The 26955-nt window shown below is 32.2% G+C and overlaps 2 protein-coding genes and 2 pseudogenes across 3 annotated transcripts; 2 read left to right on the top strand and 2 right to left on the bottom strand.

Moving 5' to 3' along the window:
- Positions 1 to 223: 223 nt before the first annotated feature.
- Positions 224 to 1798, bottom strand: LOC146953537 (alkane hydroxylase MAH1 pseudogene; annotated as a pseudogene).
- Positions 1799 to 15185: 13387 nt separating this feature from the next.
- On the top strand, positions 15186 to 16662 carry LOC146953536 (pentatricopeptide repeat-containing protein At4g20740-like). Its single transcript, XM_085710551.1, has one exon. The coding sequence runs from the start codon at positions 15224 to 15226 to the stop codon at positions 16310 to 16312; it is 1089 nt and encodes a 362-aa protein (XP_085566677.1). The 5' UTR covers positions 15186 to 15223; the 3' UTR covers positions 16313 to 16662.
- Positions 16663 to 18524: 1862 nt separating this feature from the next.
- Positions 18525 to 19828, bottom strand: LOC146953535 (uncharacterized). The gene is made up of 2 exons (XM_085741648.1): positions 19754 to 19828; positions 18525 to 19115 (listed from the first exon to the last, which is right to left on the bottom strand). Exons 1-2 carry the CDS (start codon positions 19826 to 19828, stop codon positions 18525 to 18527), a joined length of 666 nt encoding a protein of 221 aa, XP_085597774.1.
- An 854-nt stretch (positions 19829 to 20682) lies between these two features.
- LOC146953534 (B3 domain-containing protein REM9-like) lies at positions 20683 to 23494 on the top strand (annotated as a pseudogene). Its single transcript, XR_015025529.1, has 6 exons — positions 20683 to 20775; positions 21737 to 21913; positions 21959 to 22238; positions 22567 to 22671; positions 22774 to 22861; positions 22944 to 23494. The product of XR_015025529.1 is annotated as a B3 domain-containing protein REM9-like (transcript).
- Positions 23495 to 26955: the final 3461 nt, after the last annotated feature.

The raw sequence follows: 26955 nt of genomic DNA, 5'->3' as shown, positions 1-26955 counted from the left end.
TTTTAATTTTTTAGCAATTAGAGTTATATTTTGTCATATCATGCTTTTGCCAATTAGAGGAATCATATACATTTTATTAGCTTATTAATCTACATTTCATATGCCATCGAACAAATTCAAAAAATTCCAAACAACGAGGATATGCATCTATCTATTTGATAAAAGCAAACATAACTAGAAAATAGAATAATCTCACCATAACATATTAAACTATCACAAATAGGAAATACAAATAGGTTAAAGGAAACACTCAACAAGCAACATAGTGATTAATATGAACTTAAGATTAATACTTATATCAAATGCATCTTTTGCTAACTTTGACCTTCAAACCATGTTTCATACGAAGAACCATAGCAACCCTTGGAGTAACATAGTGATCTTCCACCACTTCTATGTGAAACTTCCACAACACATTAGCAGCAACCATTTTCATTTGAACAAAGCTAATATCTTTTCCAATACAATTTCTAGGACCTGCATTGAATGCTATGAACTTGTAAGATGGTACATGTAAAATTTCTCCTCTATCTGATATCCATCTCTCTGGCTTAAATTCCAAGCAATCCTCTCCCCATATTTGTTCCATCCTCCCCATAGCATACAAAGAGTATATTAACTTTGTATTTGGACCAACATGGTCTCCACTAGGTAGTATATCTGATTTAATGGCACACTTGTGTTCAAATGGTATAGGAGGATAAAGCCTTAAGGCTTCACAAATAGCTCCATGAAGATAAACTAGCTTATCAACCTCTTTTAGAAAATTATCTTTGATCTCTTGAATAATTTTTGCTTCCACAATAGGATGAGTTGAAACAAGCCAAAAGAACCAACTTAGAGCTGAACTAACTGTACCACTTCCTGCAGCCAAGAGATTGAGTGTTGTGTCTCTAACATACTTCTCACCCATTTCCCCCTTTCCCAATCCTTCCTTCATTAGTTCTTTTAGCAGGCAAGAATGAGATTCATCCACGTCTTCATCGCTTTTAAACGTTCTTTTCTCTTCGTCGTCTTTGTAATGAGATATACAATTGTTCAAGAATTTATGAATATTTTCTTGAGCTACCTTGTTTGTCTTCTCTTGACCAATTTGTAGCCATTTTTGTAGTTTCCAAAAACATTTTGGAATACAGTGTCGATACAATATCGTATCCTCAATCACAGAAATAGCTTTAGCATACGCAATATCTGAGAACTCATTGAACTTGTAAGGAAAACAATTAGGATCAAATCCAAATAAAGAGGTGCCGATAATATCGAAGGTGAACCTATCAAGAATATCTTGTAAATCGAGTACCTGTAAACCTTTTGTTGCATGCTCAAGAAATGGTAATAGGCAATTCTCTAACTTCTTTTGAATGATTTGTTGAAGGGATGCCTTAAAACTTTTCCTTTTGAGCAATGAATGTAGTATTGTCCTCTCTTGTTTCCAATCATTGGAATCCAAATTTAAAAGACTAATACCAAGAACTTCAAAAATTTCAGGGAAATCAAATCCTCTCCCATAATTGCTGAAATTTTTGCTAGTGATGTGGTGCACATTCATGGGATCACTGGTGAGGGTAAGGTTGGCAATGTTTGTGAACCAAGGTCCTTTAAAATGGAAAGTGCCACCATGATGTTTCAAAAGTAAGGTTACATAATCATGAATATTGGATTGATTATGCAAAATTGATGGTAACATGCCAATAATTGGCCAATTTGGTATAAGTTCATTTTTGTTTCGTCTCCATATATTGTAGAATATGATAAAGAAAATTGTTATAAATAATGCAATATACTGAAACAAGGTCATTGTTCTAAAAGTTCATGTAATTCTAATTTTCCCTCTTTGAATGATATCATGAAGAAGAGGATGGATATAAATACATGGGCCGACAAGCATTTGATTTTTGGATGCATGTCACTTTTAAATAAGTTGTTGATCAACCAACAATGCATTGATTCAAGTGGTAAGGGACATGTACCCTTAAGCATGTGGTCAAAGGTTTAATTACCCACCATGCGACCCACATGTTCTCCAAAGAAGATTAGTCAGTGCTAAGCAACAATGGGTATTTAGTAAATGAAACCATATATCATTAAAATCAATAAATTAATCATTACATTAACAACACCTAAAATAAGAGAGAGAGAGAGAGAGAGAGAGAGAGAGAGAGAGAGAGAGAGAGAGAGAGAGAGAGAGAGAGAGAGAGAGAGAGTCATATTGCATTCTCTTAATAAGGGAATTGGATCCTCTCCAAAAAAAAAAATCAAAGGAGAGAGAAAAAACATAAGTGTTAAATGGTTGAGATTAGTGCAGCATTTACAACATGAAAGAAATGATGGGAGAGGATCTGAATCCCTTAATTAAGTCACTCGTATAAAAAAATGTATGTGTAATTTCTAAAAGAAGAGTTTAATTTCTACACACTACCAACAATCAACTCATGTGTTTTTAAATGCCTTAAATAATGGGCAACATATTATTAAAATGTATGTGTAATATAATTTTACACTAACGGTGCATACAAATTAAACCTCTAAAAGAAATGGAATAAAATGAATTTTGACATAAAAGATCTTTAGACAAATACTACAATTAGAAGTAGTATGCAATGTTAGTGTTTTAGAGGGTATAGGACGCAAACATTTCGTATTACTCTTCTCTTGAGTGTCTAATTTGAACCTCTAAGAAATAATTTAAAAAGGGATATTTACTAATTTTAATAAAAAATAGAAAAAAGTTATATTTTTAAAATTTTTATGAAAAATCATAAATTTCACCAAGTAATGATCCACATTTGACATTCCCCTAAAAAAAAAAATTCATTCCTTTCTACCAAATATACCAAGAAGTAACAACTAAATGAGACAACTTTGCATTTTTACCTTTGGTCATTCAAGTACATTTGTTAAGGAATCAAATAATTGAAATTATGTGTTGACAAGAACATTTTATAAACTTTTAAAGAATCGACTAAATACATTCTAAGATATTATTATATATTTGAACCATTAACAAAATGTTTATGGAACATTTGTTACATTTTCTTTTTACTTTCCATGGAAGAACTAATTAAAAGCCAAAAAATTGTAAAAAAAAAAAAAAGAAAAAATTTGCCAAAAACTATTCCACCGCATCCAACCGACTGGCTGCCAACCAAGTCAATTTAGTGAATGAGGTTTAAATAATATAAATATAGGTACTGATCCTGATTGATTCATACTATACATGTATTGATTCATTGAAGTTTAAATAAATAATTGATGTGACACAGGAGTATATTAAGTATGTTGAGAAGTCCCTATTTTTGGACATGCAACTTGTGTGTGTAAAAAAATGTAACGAGAGCAGATATTGAATGACGTTTTTTTTTGTTTTGAAAGAGGATATTGAATGACGTTGGTGATAGAATAAAGAAAAGAAGGAATTGAAACCTCTCAACCGTATACAAGAACGTCTAGATGAGATGACAACGGATCTTCTAATTTTGGACATGCAACAACATTAGAAGAAGCTTTACGGACACCAAGAGGATTATACAGATGAACTTATTATTTCTTTGAGTAGAAGGATGAACTTATCATTAAAATGTATTGGGTTATGCTTATAATTTTTATAAATTGTAAGAGTCCAATGCATTTTGACTGTGGGATTATCCAAGTAACTTTAAAAAATTTCAGAATTGAGATGATCCAAATCGAGATAATAATATAAGGAATGGCACATGGTAGTATGAAGCATATGTAATTTGTCGACGCACATTGGATATTTGCTCAACAGACTAGGGTATCATTTTTTTAGAGTGAATGTTGAATTTGGCACCTAATTTTTTTTTTCACGATCCAATTTAATCTTAAATAAAAAATAATATCAAATAATCTATGATAATATTTTAAAATTTGGGACAAACCAATCTCTCTGTTGTATTTAGTTGGAGACGAACTTAAAGGGTATAACACACTAATTTTTAACTGTAAGAGTTATTTATTTATTTATTTTAAAACACAAAAATCTCTAAACAAAACATTCACATCCGGGCTTTATTTGACGTCGGAGTACGGTCCCTTTTAAAAGTCGTTTCAGAAAATTTTATAAGGACGGATGTGTCCAAAACTCATACACTTTGACTTTTAAAGTCATTGTAAGTACAATTAATCTCTTACTTATCGCTATACTAAATTTAATTTAACCTAATTTTTTCCTCCACATTTTTGCATTTAATTTAATGTTTATCTAAAGTCAAATTATGTTTCTAATTATATGCTATTTTTTTTTTTGGAAAGGAATTACCCCGCCCTATATTACTCTACTGACAATTTAATTTTTCCTACTCATGCCAATTTAGGTGCTATCTTTTTTGGAAAGGAATAACCGCGCCTCTTCCTACTCTATTGGCAATTTAAGTGAAATTATTTTGGAAAGAATTAACCAGTTGCTAAACAAATCGCCCTGACCAGTTGCTAAACAAATTGCCCCATCTCTTCCATTGTCATATTCAACATGACCGAGAGAAACATTGAAACTCTTTTGTCCTATCACTGCCTGACTGGTACACATTTGAACAATATCTCTTATTTATAAATCTTAACCGGTCAAGTTATATTTAATCCTAATTCTAAGCTAAAAATTTCTCTCCTTTGGCATCACATTAATTGTTGTTGACCTATACTCCGCATTAATTGTTGTTGACCTATACTCCTCATTTGACATCGCATTAGTTATTGTAGATTTCTCTATTTATTTCTCTATTCATATCCCCTGTTGTTTGTTGATTTTTTTTTTGTTGACCCCCCTTCTCTGAGGTTTGATTAACAACATATTTTATAACATAATTTGATATTGAAATTATTGATCACGTTTCTCCTTAAACAAATGCCATAAGGTTCATGTTTTGTTAATACTACTGAAAAATGTTTAAACAAGAAGAAGATGTGGCACAACAACAAAAAAGGTCGCAGCAAGTTCTTTTTTTGTTTTTGTTTCGTACTATATCCTAATTTTTTTGTTCCGCCGTTAAGTAAAGGTTGTTGTTCCTTTTTCTCTCATTATCTCACAAAAATACATATGGTACTATTTTTATTTTCAACTCATCCTTTCTTTCATTTATGGATTTCAAATTAAGAATCTTATTAGTTTTCAGAATCACTTAAAAGAGGAATCACAAAAAGGAAATTCTTGGGTTTTCTAAATGTATTGTTGATGCATTACTTTGATTGTTTGTTGATGCATTGCTTTGATTGTAGGTGAAAAAGTGAAATGTATCATAAGATATAATTTGCCTAAATTTTCTTATGTTTTCAAGATTTACTTATAGAATTAGATAATTTTATATTTGCTTTGAGTGTAGAAAAGTAAATTGATTGTATTACAAAACCGTTTATCTCTCAGATCAGATGGCTATTCCAAAATTAAAGACTTTCTCATAATATGGTTTATGTATAATGACCATATGCAAATATCAAATCAATGGAAGAACATGTGACATACGGTCATTTTGAATGTATCCGCAAAGTATAAAACCTTTTTTTGTGATAAACGACTTATGTCATTTCAATATTATATTATGTTATATTCGCAAACAGATGTTTCATTATGGAATGAACTATGCCATTGCACTTATATTATTTTATATTTCATTGTCAATTATTACCATCGATATGACCCGTGCGTAAGCACGGGTCGATGGTCTAGTTTAGATAAACTACTCCATCCGGTCCTATTTATAAGAAACATTTGTCTTTTTTGATTTAGTCTATATTTTAGACAAGATACATCAATTATTCAATTAATCTAAAAAGTCAAATTTTTCTTATAAATAAGATCGGAGAGAGTTTTTCCAACCTAATTGATTTGGTTTGGGGTGTTGGCTGGTGACTTTAAAATGTGCACCTTTTAAAGTGTCAAATTCGATTTTCCCAATACTAATTTTGGTGGACTAGATTGACTTCTTAAAAAAAAAAAACTAAAATACAAAGCTTCAAAGATAAGAGAAAGTATTAACTCTAAAAACAACAACCTTAAACAAATCTTAAACTCTAAACCAAGGATTACTAGGTCGTTAAGACCCACAAGTGGCTTCAAGTCTCGCTACTTCTGATCCAAGTCGCCATTTTACCATGTCTTCAAAGTTGCCGCGGTTTCCGCACAACTCAAACTACTAAGAACCTGGGGAATAAGCCCAGTCTACAACAAAGAGGGGCATCTTCTATAAACATCATAGGAAGATATACAAAGCTTGGGTATATAACATGTCAATTCAACATTTAAGTGCAATGAGTATATTCTAATGACAATAATTCCAGAATCGACCTAAAAACCAAAAGAAAAATAAAAGTTCAAAGAGATAAAAAAAAAAAAAAAAAAAGATATGTTTACATGTGCTAAAATATCTCTGTGCCTTGTTTTAAAGGAGTATAGTGGGAAAGGAACCCATAAATTGAAAACAACCTAGAAAAATTAACAAACGTTCATATAGTAAAAAATCCAAAATATCAAAACAAAGAAATGTAGAGGAGATTTTGAGATTCAAAGGATATATTACAGTAGCAAAATTCAAGCATAAAATGTAGAGTTAAGCATCTAGACCTTCAAAGAGCCAAACAAAGAAATAATCCACTAAACATTTATTTAGTTCCTTGAAAAAACAACATATATCAAACAGATTATGGGTTCTTTTCAAAAATTGAAACTTAAACACAATATTAATAGAAGAAAGCAACAAAACTGAAGAAGAGTTGAAGTTTGCAACTTAAGGCTGAGATAGCTTAGGGCGCAAGTTACTTCATTTCATTATGAATTTCTTGTGCATTTCAGTTTCATTTCAATTACAGTTAAAACTCTATAAATTAATAACGTCAGGACCGGAGAAATTTATTAATTTAGAGAGTTATTAATTTATCGATAAATTAATAATTATTAATTTAAAGAGTTTTTAAGTAATTATACTGTACATACCAAACAAAAAGGCAAATTAGTCTATGCCTCTTAGAATTACGTTGCAGCGAACCTTGAGACTCAACGTAAATTAGGAACTATTGTGTTCATATGCATTGGAAATCAATAATGACTTTTGAAGTACAGTAAATGTAAACAAGAGGAACAAATGTGTTCAATGTATTCTTAATATATTTTTTTCAGTTTCTATGAATTATTAATTTATGATTTTCTTGGGACCGAAAATTATAAAGGGATCTCCCGAAAAATTATTATCTTATTATTTTATCGAGTTTTTCAATTTTTTACATTGGCCCAAGTCGGGACCGGACAAATTTATTATTTTAGAGAGTTTATTAATTTACCGAGTATTAAATTAAAGAGTTTCTACTGTACATTTATTTTGTTAGAAGTTAGTTATGATGAGGTGTCATTTCTAACTTCTATATATACCTTAAGCTGTAACAGAATTCATTCAACCAATAATAATTACTTTTCTCCATTTTCATTTTTCTCTGCTTATGGAATTCTTAAACACAATATTTTTTTCATCAATCAACTCAAAGAGACAATATCTCCAATATCCTCTTTGCATTCTTTCATAAATATGAACCTATTGCCTCTAATATTATGATTTACTTTTGCAAAACACGGTTGTCCCCCCATTTTCATATCCAAATCATTTCCATGACATCCTCAATTCATAAACTCCTTTGGCACATTTTGCAATTTATGGGTGTGTGTAAATAGTAGACTTAAATTCTACTCGGTATTTGGAATTCACAAAAATCTTAAATCTGGAGAAACACAAAATGTTAATATATAAATTTTATATTTTAAAAAGAAGGTCCATAATTTATTAGAGAATTTAAATAGGTCTTTGAACTAAATGTATATATCATCATTGTGTCCTAAATCTTATCAATAATTTTGTATATAGGGTCTGAATTAGAAAACTTAGTTAAACCCTAGAAATTTGAAACAAACTGTCAAAACACAATTACAAATTATTTAAAATGGTTCAATAACCTAACTAAAAATTATTTCACAACTACAAATTATTTTATTACTTCAATAATTTTTAGTACACTTGGTAAAACTCTATCAGTAATTGATGGGGCAAATTGGAAACGAGTGTAATTATTAGAGTGATGATAAATGAGATCTAGCCTCTCTATTTATAATCATGCAACCTTAGGTACCATATCATGGATCCTAATGGAAAATTGCTCTTTTCACTTCTAAAACTGCTCTTTTTCTTCATTTGTTGTTGGCTAAGAGACAATTAACTGTCGCTCGATACTTTTAATATTGATTCAACAGATTTCAAAAGTGATTGAACAACTCTAAAAAGTGTCCAACGGTAGTTAACTGCCGCTAAGTCAAAAACAATTGAAAATTGAGAAGTGAAAAGAGCAATTTTCATCATAATGGTTTGTTCTACACTTTGTTCAACACAAGCCCAAAAGCTCATTATTACCGATTACGTTTATCGGGCATAACGATCATTGAATTGATCACCACATCAATCTATTTTTATAAAACCAAAAGGCAATGCCCTCCCTTAGGGCATTGATTATTGCTAAGACAAAATATAAAACTTGTATTTTCAAGATAAAGTTTCTATTAATAGATTCCTTATCCAAAGACCTTAGGACAATGTTTATTTTAAAAAGTTTCTATTAAAAAGCAAATGTTTATTTTCTCTTTCCCTTTTCTGATGCTTGGTAATTTAGTTGTTTCATCTTTGTCCAACCATCCTTCTCCTTCATTGTCTTCTTCCAACTAGATCATCTCACATCTGTGAATCAATCCATTTCTCACATGGTCATATTTATATGACCTTCATAGCTAGACTACAACACACGGATGAAGAAAATAATATGACACTGGTAGAATTAATGTACAGAAACGTAATATTTTGTGAGCCAATGAAAAGCAAATTACCATGAAAAACTTGAATAAAGATTAAACTCTTCTTGATATCTTAAATTTCCTATTTTTTTTATTTTCTAATTCAATGAGAAATAAGTTAGCCATTGAAGAACATGGGGTCAAAAAGTAGATGGCAAATAGAACACAACACCTCTTGAAATTGTAATAATCAGTTATTGTCAACAAAACCACAAAAAACTAGTTCCTCTAAAGATCTACTTTTGAATAAAACTCTTGAAATTTGCTTTAATAAAAAATCCATAACATTATTTTGTGTTTTCCAGTGAAAATTGTCGAAGAAGAGATGTTGGTGAATGGATATGTTTAACCGAAACAGTATAGAAGGTTTTTTTTCTTTTCCAGTGTGTATTAGAGCAAGAGAGAAAATGATGGTGTGGGTGGAAAATTACATTAAGAGACATGTATTGAGTCACAAATGAGGAAAGAGAAAGGGGTATCTTTTGTCCAACTAAAAGGGTGTTGCATGCTAACACACACCTTCTAATTTTTAGGTGGGTGTATTATAGCATTACCCTATATATATATAGGGATGAAGACACCTTTTATAAAGGTGTCTTTTAGCAAGTTATTCTATGAACATTTGTTAAAACACACCAACTAATTTTTATGAAGGTGTCTAAATTGATCATTCCATTCAAATTTTAATGAACACATCGAAGATCACTGCTAATAATTGTTGTTTACGTAAATTATATTTTTTCATCAAGTCTATAAGACTAATATAACCAAACTCAATATAATGGATGGATCTACCAATAAACTAATCTAGTTTTGTTTCATTTTATTTCTACTGAACAAACAAACACATAGCCAAAAATGCTTTAGCTTTTCTTTTACTAAATTAAAACTTTTTGTCATTTTTACAAAAATTAAAATACAGATCTATATTTGGTGAAATTACATTCTCAAATGGTATGAGATCGATGGAGAGAACGATCGTGAAGAACAAGGATTGAAAAACACAGACATTAGCTTGAACGTAGATCTGGAATAATTTATTTTATGGGGTTTCTGAGATCAATCGAAAGAGAGATTGTGAAAAACAAAGACGGTAGTTTGAAATTGGATCTGGAATGATTTCTTCTATGGGGTTTCAACCGCGAACGTTAAAGGAAGTGGCGACGGCGAGTTTCTGACGGCAATGGTGGAAGGTGACGACGACGGACTTCAGGACGGGAGGGTTGGGTCGCCGGAAAAGATATGGTGAGGGAAGAAGAAACAGCGGTTTTGAAGGAAGAAGAAAAGGAGTTAAAGCAGAGAACGAAAGATCTGGAAGGAATTAAGGGAGATTTGGTCACATGATTGACAAATAGTCACATTTTTATCACAGCCCTTACTTTTTAATCCAATGGTTGTAATTTATTCTCATCATTCTCACATATATTAGTTATTCTCATGTGATATGCCCTATATACATACATACATACATATATATATATATATATATATATATATATATATATATATAAAGTTAATTTCTATGAATCCTATTATGATCAACTCATCAAGGCAACATGCATGAAAACTATACATCTCGGTTCTTCATACACATACATTCAATCAAATCCAATAAGTAAATTACAATGCACAAGTTAATATGCCAATTTACATAAGGTCCGGTCGATCCATTTCATATGAGGTCACAGAATAAACTAGAAATAGATGCAAACTATGATGTAAATTTGGATAAGCAACTTTTCGTTTGTCACGCAGGTGTCTTTGCTTTGATTTGATGTAAGAAATACAATCACACAAAGTTGAAGTCAATATCTCTTAGACTCTGAAAATCGTGCTCAACATAAAATATTTTTGTCAAACTTATGAGAATAATCTTCAAATTTTTAAAGGGTCACAATTCAAACCCCCTTTCCTTGTGACTATTTTATCTACTTCACATGTTACATTGAAAACTCGCTCATCTCGAGAAGTACTTAGCGAAGCCTTAACATAAAACACTTCACCTTTACCAAAACTCGTGCTTGGGGGGATTGTGGAACGGGAAGACCTGGATGAGGGACGTAACGCCACAATCCCCTTCATAAGGGCCCAAATAGCCATGAGCGCCCTCCTTAAGGACTGAAACAGCCTAGGGCGCCTCCTATACAGGCACCGCCGTTCACACATTCTAGAAGTAACTAAAAACCTCGATACTTATCTGATTTCAAGTAACTTAACATCTAAGTTATTGGGCTGACCGGGCCCATTTATGACTGTAAATACTAACCTTGAGATCATTCTCAAGGCATGACCTAAACAGATTAACCCTAGTCTGATAAATCGTACGGACTACAAGTACAGTCATTTTTGTAGGGCGCGTGAGAACGAGATAGTTGAAGTGAAGAGGGAGAGGAAACAATGTATGATGACAATATTCTAAGAGAGACAAACTGGTGTGAGAGGAGGAAAAAAATAAAATAAAAAAAGGTATAAACGAACAATGAAATATGATATCGTATTCGTGTCTATTTTTTGTGTGTTAGTTTATCAATTTTCTTTAAAGATAAACTTCATAAAAGCTGAAACCCAACACAGAGACTTAAATCAACATTGTTTATCAGTCCAAATCTGAAGAGGAGAGTATGAACTTTAGTTAAGTTCAGTGGCGGAGCTATGTACAGACATAGGGAGGCCATGGCCTCCCCAAAGTCCCAAAAATTTCATTTTTAATAGGTATATATACACATTTTGGTTATATATATATATATATATATATATATATATATATATATATATATATATATATATATATATATATATATATATATAATACAACACCTATCTTTGATGTGGTGTGGTGGTTAAACAACGCGCTTGGAGCTTGGACTTGGAGCTTGGAAGTTGAGGGTCTCGGTTTGATTTCCGTTCTCGACATTTTTTTTAGCTTTTTATTAGTATTGTTGCTAGTATTGCTACTTAGTTTCTTCCATTTTTTTTTTATCAATAGGATCGTTTATTACTTCATTAGTGAAATTCGGCGAAAAGTCTATTTCATGATATATAACATCACTGATTTTTTAAATCAAATCAAAACAAATCAAAACGGATGAATCATTGCACCTTGTTACACCCCAATTTTGGACCTAAAAATACTTGTTCAATTCTGCTTTTCTTGCATTATAAGTCATTTGAACTGTCTCTGATCAATTGCATCTTTCTCTGCATTTTATTTCAATGTTATTTGCAAAATTCACATAGAAGGGTATTTTAGTCATTTCCTATGTTAAAATTTCTTTCCATCTTTGAAAAATTGTTTGAGTCCTTTCAAATAGTCTGAACAAGTCTTTATTTCAATTCCATGTCAAAGTCCATTTTAAAAATTGCACTTGAAGTCATTTTTAGTCAGTTTTGCCCCTAGGGGCATTTCAGTCTTTTCATATGTTAAAGTCCTGTTTAAATTCTAGAAATTGTCTCTGAGTCTTTTAATTTTGCTTATATAGGTTTTTGCTTTAATTTCCTGTTAAAAATCCATTTTAAAATTGCATCTGAGACATTTTTAGTCGTTTTAGCCCCAGGGGCATTTTGGTCATTTCACACAAAATTTCGGCAGAGAGAGGTTACTTTAAAGTACCTCATTTAGGTAATTGGTTCGTTTTAGTCCGTTTTGTCATTTTTTAATCGTTTCACTTTACGTTATTTCCAAATTACGTTTTTTACCAATTTTATTATTAATTGTTTTTTAGTCCTTTGTGTCATTTTGCATTTTTAGTCCCCAATTTTTAATAATTGCAGTTTAGTCCAAAAGTTAGTTACAGTCCAGTGCCACATGGCAGTCTATCATTGGTCCAGGTCCATACATGTGTCAGCTATAAATAAGCCAATTCATCAGTCAAAAAGTCAACAATTTTTCTCATTCTGCACATTCCCCAAAAAATCTCACAAACACTTTACAGTTTCTCTCTCCACAAGAAAACAGATCAAACCATCAAGATTCACATGAACTTGATGAATTTCATCAAGAACACATGAACACATGAACAAAAAACCATAACAAACTTTCCAGAATTCGATCTCTCATCAACACATAATCATCATCACCAAACACTATCACCAAATCCACAAAAAAAACCACATCAAATCGTGATCAATTTCATCACAACACAAATTCGAAGCAAAACTCACCAGAATTCACGAGCAACACAAATCAATCACAGCCGAACCAAAAACTCACGAATTCGAAGCCAAGAAACCGAATCACAACAATGAATTGGTGAAACAGTTTCAAAGCAGCAAATCCACCACCACAAGATCACAGAAAGAGGAAGAAGAAGGACTTTCGCCGAATCATTCTTGGATACGAAGGATTCCACGAAGATTTCTGGACCTCGTTTTGATTCGTTCTCCGTTTTGAAATCACAGGTATATTCGAACTAACCTTCTTCTTCCTCTTACACAAAAAAAAATTTTCGCGAATTTTATGTGTAGATCTAGGTCAAACGGCTTCGGTTTTGGAAAATCCGACCTCACTTTCGTAATCAGCATGAGAAGAAGATGAGATTACATGTGAATTTTAAAAAAACGGTGGAGGTTTAGATTCCGACGCGGTGGCGCCACCACCGGTCACCACGTCGGAATGAGCAATCTCGTCGGAGAAGACGAAGCCCTTGCAGAGCTTCTCTCTCTGTTTCTTTACATCTTAGAGAGAGAAATTGTGGAAAAAATGGGTAGAAAACCGGTTCACTAGTTTATATAGGACTGTGAACCGGTTCAAACCGTTTATTGACCCTACCCGACCCATTCCATTTGGTTTTGAGCCCAAAAGCTGTCAAGTGCCATGCCTGTGTGACGTTTGCTATGCACACCCCCCCTTTCTTGCATGTTCTACTGATTCCTTGCTAATTGCACCCCTGTCTGTCTAATCTTTTCATAAAAAAATCCTAAAAATTTTCCTATGCATCTTTGGACATTTTTTGATGTTTATATGTATTAAATCTTGATAAAGAAATGTGTGTGGTATTTTCTTGATTAATTGTTTGCTTTCTTGTTGAAAATTGTGAAGTTTTATGTGTTCTTGTGTCTAAAAACCTTTTAAAAATTCTAACGTAATCAATGAGATATCAACGGTTAAAAAGGTTCAAACGTAATCAATGTTTGACACCCAAAAACCAAGATAAAACACACCTAAAATTTTACACGTCTATTTTTTTGTAAAGGATATTTACATGTCTATTTATTTTGAGACAAACTATATATATTGCCTCCTCATAAAAATATTCCTCGCTCCGTCGCTGGTTCAGCTTATTGACGAGGATCAAATTTTAATTTAAGGAGAAGAAGAAATAAGAGGTTGAAGTGAAGGGTGTGGGCATGGGGATATGATAGAAAGGTGTGAGGGTGGTAGTATCACGTGAGTGTGGGATGTGCTTTAGTGTGAGAGGTGATTCAGCAAAATAGATTATCCATTTTTAGCAATTAAAATATGTTTTAGGTTATTTTTTCCTTCTAATTCAGCAGGCATGTAATCGACAACTGTCATTAAAGTATAAATTTGTGCACGGTGCATAAATTATATTTTGCACATGCTAAATGCCACAATGTAAAATAATTAGGATGAGATATAGTTGTATTTTGGCTAATAAATTTCATAGTTAGAAAAAGATTCATCTGTCCCCATGAGTTTAGTTAAGTTGGCAGATACATGCATTATTACATGCAGGGGTCAGAGTTCGAACCCAAGACACCCCACTTATTTACCTTGAAAAAGGTGAATTCTAACCACTAGATTCAAAAAAAAAAAAAAACTAAAGTGAAACAAAACTGCACTCATAATAAATTAAAAACTGGTTGTGAGTGATTTTAGTCCGGCTTAAATTGTCCCCGTGAGCTTAGCTCACTTGGTAAGGACAATGCATAATATATGCAAGGTTCGTGGTTCGAATCCCGGCCACCACCAAAGTCCGGCTTAAATTAAAAACAATCTCCAGTAAAAAAAATAAAAAAAGTAAAAAAAATAAAAAAATATGTTTGTATTTGTTGTGTACAAGTACAATGGGTAGCACTTTGGTGCCATTAATAGCACCGTGCCATTAAATATGGGTCATTAATAGCACCAAAATAGATGTGTTGTGTGACCAAGATGCAATGACAATGTGTTTGTGTGGCCCAAATTTAATGGCACGGTGCCATTAATGACACCAAAGTGCTACCCAAGTACAATAGAGACAATGAGATTTAGTACTAAAACCCCTCACGGTTTAGATCAAAGTTAAGTTGTACTTTCTATGTACTTTATAAAAATCAACTCAACTAAAGGAACAGAAAGTAAGGTTATGTTTGTAATTTTATACCATGTCTCTGAATATAAATAAGACTGGTGGAAGTGGAAAACCTGGTCTGTGCTGCGCAACAATGTTGTCAAGGTTAAGAAGATACGGTGGTGCTGCTGTGGCTGCGGCTCTTTCTATAATTCCCAAAAACAAAATTTTCTGTCCAATCTTTGTTTCCTCCTCCTCAAATTTAATGTCTAAGAAGCTTCAATTTGATTCCTACGACGTTGCTCCTTTTAGCGCAATCAAGGATGACGTTACTGCTCATTTGTGGTTCGATATCATACTTTCTCGAGGTACCGGTTCCATATCCGATTATAACACTCTTTTATCTTTCCTTCTCAAACAGGGGGCACACACCACTGTTATTTCTCTGGCTAAAAAATTGGAATCCCGATCCGATCAGATCCAGGTTTTCCCAGACATTGATACTTGGAAGATCCTCATCACTTGTTACTCTAGAAAAGGTAACATGGCTTCAGCTTTCTCTTTATTAGATAAAATCATCAAGACCGGTCATCATCCTAGTCCTGGAATCTTGAATGATCTTTTCAAAGGTCTTTCCCTCCAAGGTGAGATTCATAAAGCATTGCTCGTTTACAATGATTTCTTATTAAAGGGTTTTAAGATAGACTATATTAGTTATGATATTCTAATCGAAGGGTTATGTAAGATAGGAGAAACTGAAAAAGCCATAGAGTTGTTGGGACAGGTACCGATTGTCGGCGGCTACACCAATTTTTATGTCAGGTCATTCTATAACAAAATCATATTCAGACTATCTAAAGATAGACTTGTAAACCATGCCTATGATTTATATTCTGAAATGATTGTTAAGAAGATCGATCCTTCTGCTATCACATATCATAATCTAATCTATGGTCATTGCATCGTCGGTCAATTTAAACAAGCAATTGCCATGTTTAGAAAATTGGAGGCATGCATGGATCCAAGTCTTCATGTTCCTACCTTAGTCACTGAAGGAGAGGTAAAAGCTGCTAAAAGTACAACCGCTCTTATGGTAAAAGGTGGTGTCAAACCTATTGTCGCTAGTTTTCACTCAGTGGTTGATGAACTATACAAAGGAGAAGGACAAGTTGATAAGATTGCACAAATGGTGGAAACATTGCGACATTACAAACCTAAGCTGGAACAATACTACTCTGATTAATTATTGTTATGATTACACCAAACAGACTATTTAATGTGGGCTTGTTCCGCAAAGCAAGCATTGGCTTTACCAAAAGACAATGGTTGCGGAACAATTAGTCTCTCTTTCTCTGCAAGATCTATGACAATAAGACTGGTTCAATGGAACTTGTTTGTGGAGTGCTGTTTACATGCTTTTTAGTGGCTGAACATGTCTTATTTGAGATGAAACTCTTAAGTGGCTGTAACTCTAAGCTTAGTATCATCATCTTTCCAACTTATGTTTTCTAGCTTTATAAATATGTACACACAGTAATTGAAGTTGATTGTAACTATTTTAATCCAAGGAGTGAGTGATGGAATTTCTCATTTGATTAGGAATATAAAAAATAAAAGGTTATTAGTGTTTTAAGATTTTTGAGTGAGAATAAATGTAAAACTCTGTTGCAATACATTGTCCGTCAGATGAATAAAAAATCTAAATCTAAAATACAAGCAATTTACTTTGTTCTAGAGGCAGTGGGTAGTGTCTAAATTTGTTAAGCGTCTATCACTTTAGTCCCTCTGCTAATTTTCTCCGTTTGATAGTATGACATGACCGTTATTTCTCATCATGGCACTGTCAGCCATCGTAGGTCGATGGAGCGCCGTTGCGAACCACTATGGTGGTTGCCAGAGCTCCAATCCGTGGGTCGCCGAAACTTTGTTGTGGTCAATGCCAGTGACCACCACCATTGAATATGTATAAACTATAATAAAACTATTTCTGGCCGAATATTTAATATATCAATTCATTAACAAAATAATAATATAGGGAGAAGATACAAATCAAACAACCAAATTGTGAGCCGTTGACTCACCAAATAAACAAGCCAATTGCTAATGGTCATACACATACACATCATACCAAATTAACTATTTTTTGAATTTTTATTTTTTTGCTTTTTAAACTCTCTGTTTGCGGATTCAATTGATTTTTGTGTTTTTGTATTGGATTCGACACTGTGATGATAGTTTGGTTTTGAATTGCAAGTTTCTGGCTTCCGATGGGTTTATGAGATTATTTGTAACAATTCTGTTTGTGATTTTCTTTGGCAGATTGTGTTTATTGTGCTGTGCGTTGCAGGTTATGAAAAAATTGGTGTAAGGGATGCGTTGAAATTTTGCAGGTGTTGTGATGAAAATTGGCCCTTTTTCTGTGTTTGCAGGTTCCAATTTATAGTACTAGGGTTTTAAAAGAAACAACCGAATCCTTGACTTGTGGAGAAAGAACTGCATCTGTTCCTGAGTTTGGGGACGCGTTTGGGATTTGCTTGCAGATGTGCGTGAACTGGGATTGAGATTGAGGATGCATGCGCGCTTTGCAGATAGGCGTTGGAAATTTTCTTTGGGACTTATCACATAGTAAAAATTAAATAATAACAATAAAGAAGAGATAATTATGCATATTTTTTGGATTTGGACTCTTGAACATTTTGGACTTATCACATAAAATAATAATAATAATAATAATAATAATAATAATAATAATAATAATAATAATAATAATAATAATAATAATAATAATAATAGTAATAGTAATAATAATAATAGTAATAGTAATAGTAATAATAGTAATAGTAATAATAGTAATAATAGTAATAGTAATAGTAATAGTAATAGTAATAATAGTAATAGTAATAGTAATAATAGTAATAGTAGTAGTAATAGTAATAGTAATAGTAATAGTAATAGTAGTAATAGTAATAGTAATAGTAATAGTAGTAGTAATAGTAATAGTAATAGTAGTAATAGTAATAGTAGTAATAGTAGTAATAGTAATAATAGTAATAGTAATAATAGTAATAGTAGTAATAGTAATAGTAATAGTAATAGTAATAATAGTAATAATAATAATAATAATAATAATAATAATAATAATAATAATAATAATAATAATAATAATAATAAAGAAAATATAACTATGCATATCTTTTTGGATTTTTGACTTATCTTGAAAAAAGAAGTAGTAATTAATTAAAAGAAATGAATGACTAATTATAATAAAAAAAGACTAATTAAAATTAATTGATTAAAAAAATAAAAGATGGAAATAAGGACTAAAAAGAAAAAAAAGAGAAGAGGGCCCGACTCGAAATCAAACATGAGGTATTTTAAAATACCTCTCTGCCGAATTTTTAACTGAAACATCAGGTCGATTAGGGTCACTTGACGCGTGTCGGTGGGACCTTAGGTCAAAAATCGGGGTATGACATACATGAAGGAACATTACCATAAACATGGGAGTTAGCATTGGATGGGGCTACTCTTGCTAATTCATGAGCGACCCCATTGACTTGCCTCCTATTGAACTCGATACGAAAGTTCTGAAAACTATTCTCAAACAAATGTCTACAAGCATGCATAATACATCCAACCTCACTATCATCCTCTACAGAAGACCGAAAATGATCAACCATTATCTTGGAGTCTAAGGCAAAGTCGACATTATCATAATGAAGATTCGCCATCAACTTCAACGCCGTATGAAAGCCTACGGCCTCACCCACATCAACATCACAAAGAGGGGAGAAACAATCTGTTTTAGCACTAACAAATTCGCCCCTGTCATCCCGAAGACAAATTCTGATACCCACCATATTAATGGAAGAAGAAAAAGAGGCGTCAATGTTACATTTATACTTGCCGTAAGCCGGCTTCGACCATTCCACCACACTACCATCGCTAGAATTGCCTTGGTGAGTCAAAGAGACATCTTCTCTTCGCGAACTTATATTTTGGGATGTTCGCCATTCATCCAGAAGGTGCTTTGCACGGTCCACTACCTACATGATTGTTTCATTTTGTTGCTGCCACAACTTCAAATTCCTACGCTTCCACATACTCCACATAATCGTCACAAATAATTCTCTTTGGACCAAAGGTAGCTGATCAAGGAGAGTAAAAATAAGTGCATCCATATTATAATTTTTCCGAAGAGTTCTTTCAATCGTGTCCCATAACTGAACCTCACGCCAAGCTTGCTTTGCACCTGGGTATTCCATTAACACATGAATACTATTTTCATAGTTACTACCACAGAGAACACAATATGTCGAACAATGCACTCCTCGGCTGCTAAGGAATGTGTGCGTTGGGAAACAACCCTGACACACACACACAAAATTTTTGATCTTGGGAGGGACTTTTAGCTTCCAAATCAAATTCCATCTCCCCGGAACATGTAAATGGGATTTTTATGCAATGTCAGTTAAACAAATACAATATGCACTACAGATAGAATAATTGCCATTTTTCTCAGCCTTCCACACTAATTTTGTCTTCACACGTGGGTGAAGAGAAGTATTCAAAATAATTTTTTGTAGTATTATGATCAAATAGAGAAGATATACGAGTAATGTTCCAAACCTTTGTCGTTGGTTCAATAATATCCTGGACTTTAACATGAGATAGAAAATCATACATAGGACAATTCGTTGTAACCCATTTTCATGCTAAGCTCAGAAGCGCAATGCTCCAACCTTTCTGTAACCGCCATACCTGCACTAGAAACCCAACAATATGAAAAAACATCATAGATACTTGGTTCAACACACCACGCATTTTCAAATTTAAAAGTTCTTTTAGGCACCCAAATTCGTGTAGCAGGCTCCCTATTAAGGAGTATCGGATAATGATTTATCAACTACTCCCTCCGTCCCTTAATGTAGACACCCATTGTCTTTTTCACATTTCTTAAGAAAAGTTGTTAGTGTAATTAATGTGTCTGTTTTGTGTGTTAATACTACGAAATTGTCCTTTGTTTGTATGTGTATTAAATTTGACTTTTCATATTTCTATACAAGATAGTAGTATTAATTAGGGGTATGTTTAGGAAAAAAAATAATAAATGCATCTAGTAATTTGAAAAGGGGTTTACATTTAGGGACAAAAATAAAATCAAATGGGTGCTTAGATATAAGGACGGAGGGAGTAATTTATACTCACAATTTATCATACTTGGGATGAAGGGATACCCATCCAATTTATCTACAAGAGTATATTAAAAATTATATTTTTTTAATAACCCATTATTATTATTAAAACAAGGGAAATGTTAACTTGTGCCCTTAGGATACATGTTAAGAATTCCACTAATAGAAATTATGTATCGGAAATTGTGTTAATTTATTGCTCAAAATGTTTAATATAATCTTTTTTCAATAAATTCTTACCATTAATGGAATGACATTAATGCTTAACATGTGCCCTAAGACACTAGTTAACATGACCCTTAAAACAAAAAATCACAAAGCAGTCAGCCACCTTTCTTGTGTATTCTACAGATATCAGTATACCGTTCACAACAACACAATCCCTTCGTCTTCAACTTCAACTTCACAAATGAGCATGATGTCGAGTGTTCACAATGGACGTGGCAGTGAAGCTCATGGAATGCATTTCTATCTAACTATTCAACTTCGTCAGTTGCAAGATGCAGAGTTTGTAAGCATTTTCACTTCTTCCTTTTTTCTTATTCATTCATTTCTTTCGATTATTTTCCATTTTTAAAACCCTGTAATAATAACCTTTCATGTGATTAGCGTTTTAGTAAAGTTTATTCTTTCGATTATTTTAATTTTTACATTATTTAATAAACTTTGCTTCTTCTCAAGAAAAAAAAAAAACCCCCATTTTCAGTCAACCATGTATATGTCTCATTTAGAAGCACCAATCAATACATTGCTTAAAATTTGCAACAATGATATTTTGTTATTGGAATTGATGAATGTTAAGATTTGAAAGTTGTTAAATTCATAAATTGTTCTTCACAAATGGAGAATCAAATGCTATTATTTCTTATAATTTCTTTGATTTCATGGAGGAACGTTGCATACTTGCTTATTTGGTTTCATTCTATTCTATTGGACTTAAAATGTGGATGTTGTATATTTGCTTCAATTTGGTACTGTATTCAACTTCATTTTCATTATTCAATGAAGTTTGCTTCGTATTAAAATAACAACCATGTATGCTTTGCTGCATTGATCATCATTACTAAAAACAAACAACCATGTACGGATTTATTATCATTAACGGAATTGGTTTTTCGCTCCTGAGCGATTCACTCATTAACCACTAGTGCTCAATCACTTGGTCATACCAACTCTTTAAGTGGAGAACTAATTTCTTATAATAATTGAGAATGGAATGTTGCACACATACTTGCATTATGAGATGACTTGTGTGTATCTACTTGACTTCCAATTAGTTCAGATTTCTTGTATTAGTGCTACGCATGACTTTGGTTCTAAACTCATTTTGTTTGATACATATATGCTTTGGTCCCAACACAGTTTGCTTAATCACTAATGAAGTTTGCTGCATTAATCACTTGATGTATGCTTTGCTGCATTAATCTTCATTACTAATTGAAACTCATTGGTTTTTGAAAATGTTCTTGCAGATGATTCCAAGGAAATTCGTAGAGAGACATTGGAAAGATGTATCAAATCCAATATCGCTTAGACTTCCAAATGGGTCTGAGTTCAAAATGAATTGGGTACAACGCGGTGACGATGTTTGGCTTCAGAATTGGAAGAGGTTTGCGCGCTCTCTCAGATGTGGAGATCTTGTAGTAATATCACTTAGTTCATGAATAAATTTTAATCAATATCTATTTAAACAGAGGATACCTATTTGGTTTTCAAAAGAATACATGAATGAGTTATTGCGAGGGAAGGCAACGATTAGAAGTGTTGGTGAGGACAGGGCATGGTACGTGACGTTAAACTTTGATAAAAGCAAGAGCAGTTTTGTAATGCAGGTTGGTTGGAAGTCATTTTCAAAGGAACATGACTTGAAAGTTGGTGATGTATGTAAATTTGATACGACTCAACGCGAACCACTTTCATTCACAATTACTATTATTCCAACAACAAAGAAACCATTCCCAGAGCATTTTCAAGGTATTTCTTTCATTATTATTATTTTCGAAAGATAAATGTTTTAATATAGTTAATTTTAATACATTTTATCAAAGTAAATAGTTTTAACTTGTCAACAAATAACAAACAATCATGTGTAATTTTTTTTTAAGATTTAAGTAATACCTATCCATGTAATGTAAACATACTACTCTTTGCTTTTAATCCCCACAAATCATTTGCTTAATCCACCAAATATACAACTTTTGCTCTACAACTCAACTTACCAATCCATTTTGTTATTGATATGCTATTTGTACATGGCATTAGTAGATTTTCTCCAACTTCTTCTTTTGATTCCGACATACAGAAAACCAACGAGTCCAAGGAAAATCAGTGACAACGCCAGTAGAAGATATGGAATATGTGGGCAATTTTGGAGAAGGAAATTCAAAGAGCTGCACAAAAACACATGGTCTAACGAGTATTCATCTTAATTTTATTTGTTGAAGTTTTATTGTGTACAATTCATGCAAATATCCTTACACAATGTTTTCTTTGTTCTTAATTACTGCAGATTCTGTAAGTACGAATTCACATGACAAATTTAAGGTTTTTGTGACATCATTAGACAAGGTATGAATAACATAAAATGTTGATACCATGTATATAGCGCTTTGTGTGTGAATGTGAATTTTTTTTAATTTGTTCTTGTATATGCAGCTGACTGCCAAGTCTGTTGAAGAGGCATAATATATTTAGCGGAGATTCAGTGGAGTTGAAAGTAGGGGAAGGAACATGGTTTGTAGAGGTGGGTTATAATCCATACCTCGATTATGGGTGGTTCACTAAAGGTTGGCCAGAATTCGTGAGAGAATGCAAAGTAAAGATTGGAGACACTTGTTTGTTTGAGATGATTGATGTTCAAAATCAATCATGTGTTCAAGGTTTCAATTATTCTAGATGGAAAGCCACTCCCTAATATTGTTGTTAGCCTCCGCAATGATATCGCCACCACAATTGTGGTGTGAGAATCTGTCACGTGTACGATGAATCGTAACCGTATCAAATGATTTTGGTCATATTCAAATCTTTTCACCAAAATTTAAAATTTCAGAACCCCAAATTTCAATCTATTTTTGTTCTATTGACAAATATTATGATTGACAGTCACTCAACTCTGTATTTCAAGCGAAAAATATTATGATTGACGGTCTCTCAACTCTGTATTTCAAGCACATCCCATTTAGCAGTATTTATAGAGCTAATTGAAACTTTGCTACGGTGGATAAAGTGTATTGACACGGTGGTGCCACTTTATATCATGAAAATTTTAAATTATTGCATATCGCAATGTGCTTCACTTTGAGTGAAGATCCTCTCCATTTATGTTCCTCTCCTTTTCTTCCATTTGGAGATATAAAGACAAAAAAAAAAAAAATTTGAAAAAATGTATAAAGTAGTTAATGATGGTGGGATCTACTTTTCAAATTGCATCTTCTATTTATTTTGCCAAAATGATCTTAACCGGCTTCGCAACAACTGCATATGCAAACATGATTTAACGACAACCTTATTGTCCATTTCATTGCAACATCTGTAATTGCATGGACTCTTGATACCAGCTGCAAGCTAGCTTTCTATCATTTCAAACACTAATATAATCCTTATACAAGCTTTGAACTTACATCCTATATAACTTCCCCAAAAGAAGAGGGGAAAAGGTCAATATTTTTGAAGTATTGTAGACTTTGCGTGTGCCTTGATGCTTGTTGTGTGAAGCAAGCATGACCAATGTTTCACAACCAAACATAGTGAGTTCTATATGTATACAACTACTATGATTACAGGTTTGATTCTCTATTATTAGTATTAGATTCGGTAGAATTTGGAACTTTATTATTGATGACTCTTAGAATTGGGTTTGTACCTCATTCAATCCTAAAAGCTATATATGGATAGTGAATTTTTTTAGCGTTGTTTTTTTTTTTTTTTTTTTTTTGCCTTCTAGAAATGCACATCTGGGAGATAACTCCCGAAGTTTACTATCAATCAAATTCTTAAATAAATTATGGAGGTGTATGTTCTTCATAGACAGGTTATGCATTACATTCAATAAATAAATTCTAATAGTACAAAGTACTAAACATCTTCCTCAAATTTTTTATAGGGGGTAAAGGCTTAGATGTTAATATTATATATATATTTGCATGGACTAAAATATCTTTGTGCCTTGTTCTAAAGGAATTAGTTGGAAAGGAACCCATAAGTTTAAAACAACTCAAAAAGCATTGCAAACATTCATGCATATGGTAACATGATACTTCTTAGAGTCAAATGAAATATAGATGATTACAATAACAGAATACAAAGCCTTTAAATTGTAGAGCTCAACATCTATCACTTGAAAGAGAAATGCAAATAAATGTTCAACTAACCATCTAGTTAGTTAAAGAACAATTGAACAAACAGCCAAAGGGTTTTCATCCTACGATTTCTTCAATCAACTCAAAGAGGTATACCCAATCTCCACTTTGCAATCTATATAAAACATCTTCGTTCTTCACTTTTACCAACCATGATTGTTCTTCCATTTTCAACACCACAATTTTTTCATGGCATCCTCTTTACATAAACTCCTTAGGTACATTTTGCAAATACAAACAAAAATATTATGTATACATTATGTAGTTCTAACATCTCGATCTATCAACATAGTAACCATATTATGATAAAGTCTTACATAGATACAAACACAAATAAAATTATTTGGTCACTGTTATGATCCAAAATATCACATAGGACATGTGTCACTTGATCCAATAATTAAGAGAATAAAACTAACAAGAAAATATTCTCTTAACCTTCTATAAAAGGGGACCAATGATGGGAAGCAAAGGCTTGAAGAATATTGATGAAATCTCTCCTCTCTTCCTTTGGTACTCTCTAGTAAAGTAATGACTTAGGTCTTTAAACTAAGTCTTCTTCTATCGTTCTACTAGTTCATTAAGTTGTCAATTTACATTCTATTCAATCAATTTCTCTTGTATTGTGTTTTTAGTGAATTCAATACAAGTTATTTCATCCAATTATTTTGTATTTCACTACATTCATCCATTCCAAAGGGCCAAACCCTTACAGTCACACACACAATAATGAAGAAAATTAAATGATAAATAAATTAGTCAAATCATTCAACATCATTAAACTAATTTATCCTTAAGGAAGTATTTCTCCCATATTATACTTGATTAACCCATATTATACTGGGTTTTTGATATTCACAAAAATCTTGAATGTGTTTTGCCTCATCACATCACAGCCTTCTAAGATTGCAGAAAATCAAAATGGTGATGTGTAATTTTTATTGTATCAAATTTTTGTAGAGATACTTAAATAGATATGGGCCAAAAAAATTCAATTGTGTCCTTCAACATATATTTTATAGCTCCTCTCTTTAAAATATATATATATATATATATATATTATAGCCAGGTTCCAAAAAAAATTTTAAAAAATCCAATCCTTAAACTCTTAACTATTTTGTAAGGCCCAATGACAACGTACTATTTAAAAATTCAACAACATTGATAAATTTATTTCAAATTCACATATATTTAAAACTAAAGATTAAGGATACAGTTAAAAACTTTTAGTTCAAAAACATATAAGTTATTGATAACTTTGAAGACCAAATCAAAAACTTTTTTAGTTCAAAGAACTATTTAAAAAGTTACAAATATTTAAGAATTCTTTACAACTAGTTCGCCTACCCGTGCTATCGCACGGGCATTTATAGTCATGATTATAAACAATATAAAGCCGAGTCGGATATAGTAAGAAATCAAAATACAGTATATTATGACAAATACAAAAAATTTGAAATGACGGTTCAAGTTTGGTGTAGTTACGATTTGACTACTCCCAACCTGTGAAAGTAAAGAGTATACCAAAGATTTGAACATATGAATAACACGGTAAAAAAAAAGCGTAGAAAAATGGTTTACTTTGTCTCATTGAGATCAACAACAAACCTGATGGTAAAGCCAAAAAGATTAGGAGGAAAATGATCCAATGCAACATATAATGAGTAAAAAAGGAATATGAGAGATTTGTGTTGGTTATATAGGTGAGAGGGACATAAAGAAATCAGGATGATTCAAAGCCGTAACATCTTTTTAGGTTTTATGTGGAAGAATGTAGAGGGACACATCCTACAGTAATGGTGTAAAAAAAATGTAGTGGAAGGGGGTTTAAGAATGAATAATGCACAATATTCGGCTAGTGGGCTGTATTTTTTTATTTTTTATTTTTTAAAAATAGTAGTCGAAGCAGCTATAAAAATAAAAGGAGTTACACTAATTAGTTGTTATTTACATAAAGAAGTATGAATAGACATTTTTTAAATAAATGAGTTTGCACTTATTTTCTCCAAATTAAACGGAAGTTGTATAATAAATTAAGGTAAATTTGTACAAATGAGTTTGCACTTATTTTCTCCAAATTAAACGGAAGTTGTATAATAAATTAAGGTAAATTTGTACCGGTAGATGAAAAAATCGAAGAATAAAAAGAGCCACATGTAGTAGAATAGATGTAAGAATAAATTAGAGAGCCACATGTAAGAAGTTTTTTTCTTTCTAAGAGAGGTGTGGAGCTATTCTAGATGTGCCACATCAACACATTGGAGGTCTAGGAACAACTAAAGGTTCAATTACAAACATAGATAGATAGATAAATATTGATAGATAGATTGTCA

This window comes from Medicago sativa, chromosome 1 (genome assembly GCF_051527215.1).
Source record: "Medicago sativa cultivar Bolivia chromosome 1, Bolivia_mono, whole genome shotgun sequence".
NCBI lineage: Eukaryota > Viridiplantae > Streptophyta > Magnoliopsida > Fabales > Fabaceae > Medicago > Medicago sativa.
This window is presented reverse-complemented; position numbering and strand designations above follow the sequence as displayed.

Bases quoted from the DNA above. Each gene is read 5' to 3' on its own strand.
- LOC146953536 (XM_085710551.1), top strand. From the start codon at position 15,224: ATGTTGTCAAGGTTAAGAAGATACGGTGGTGCTGCTGTGGCTGCGGCT.
- LOC146953535 (XM_085741648.1), bottom strand. From the start codon at position 19,828: ATGGCGGTTACAGAAAGGTTGGAGCATTGCGCTTCTGAGCTTAGCATG. The intron at 19,116-19,753 runs GTATGATTTTCT...ACAATCATGTAG, and splicing joins GTTACAACGAATTGTCCTAT to GTAGTGGACCGTGCAAAGCA.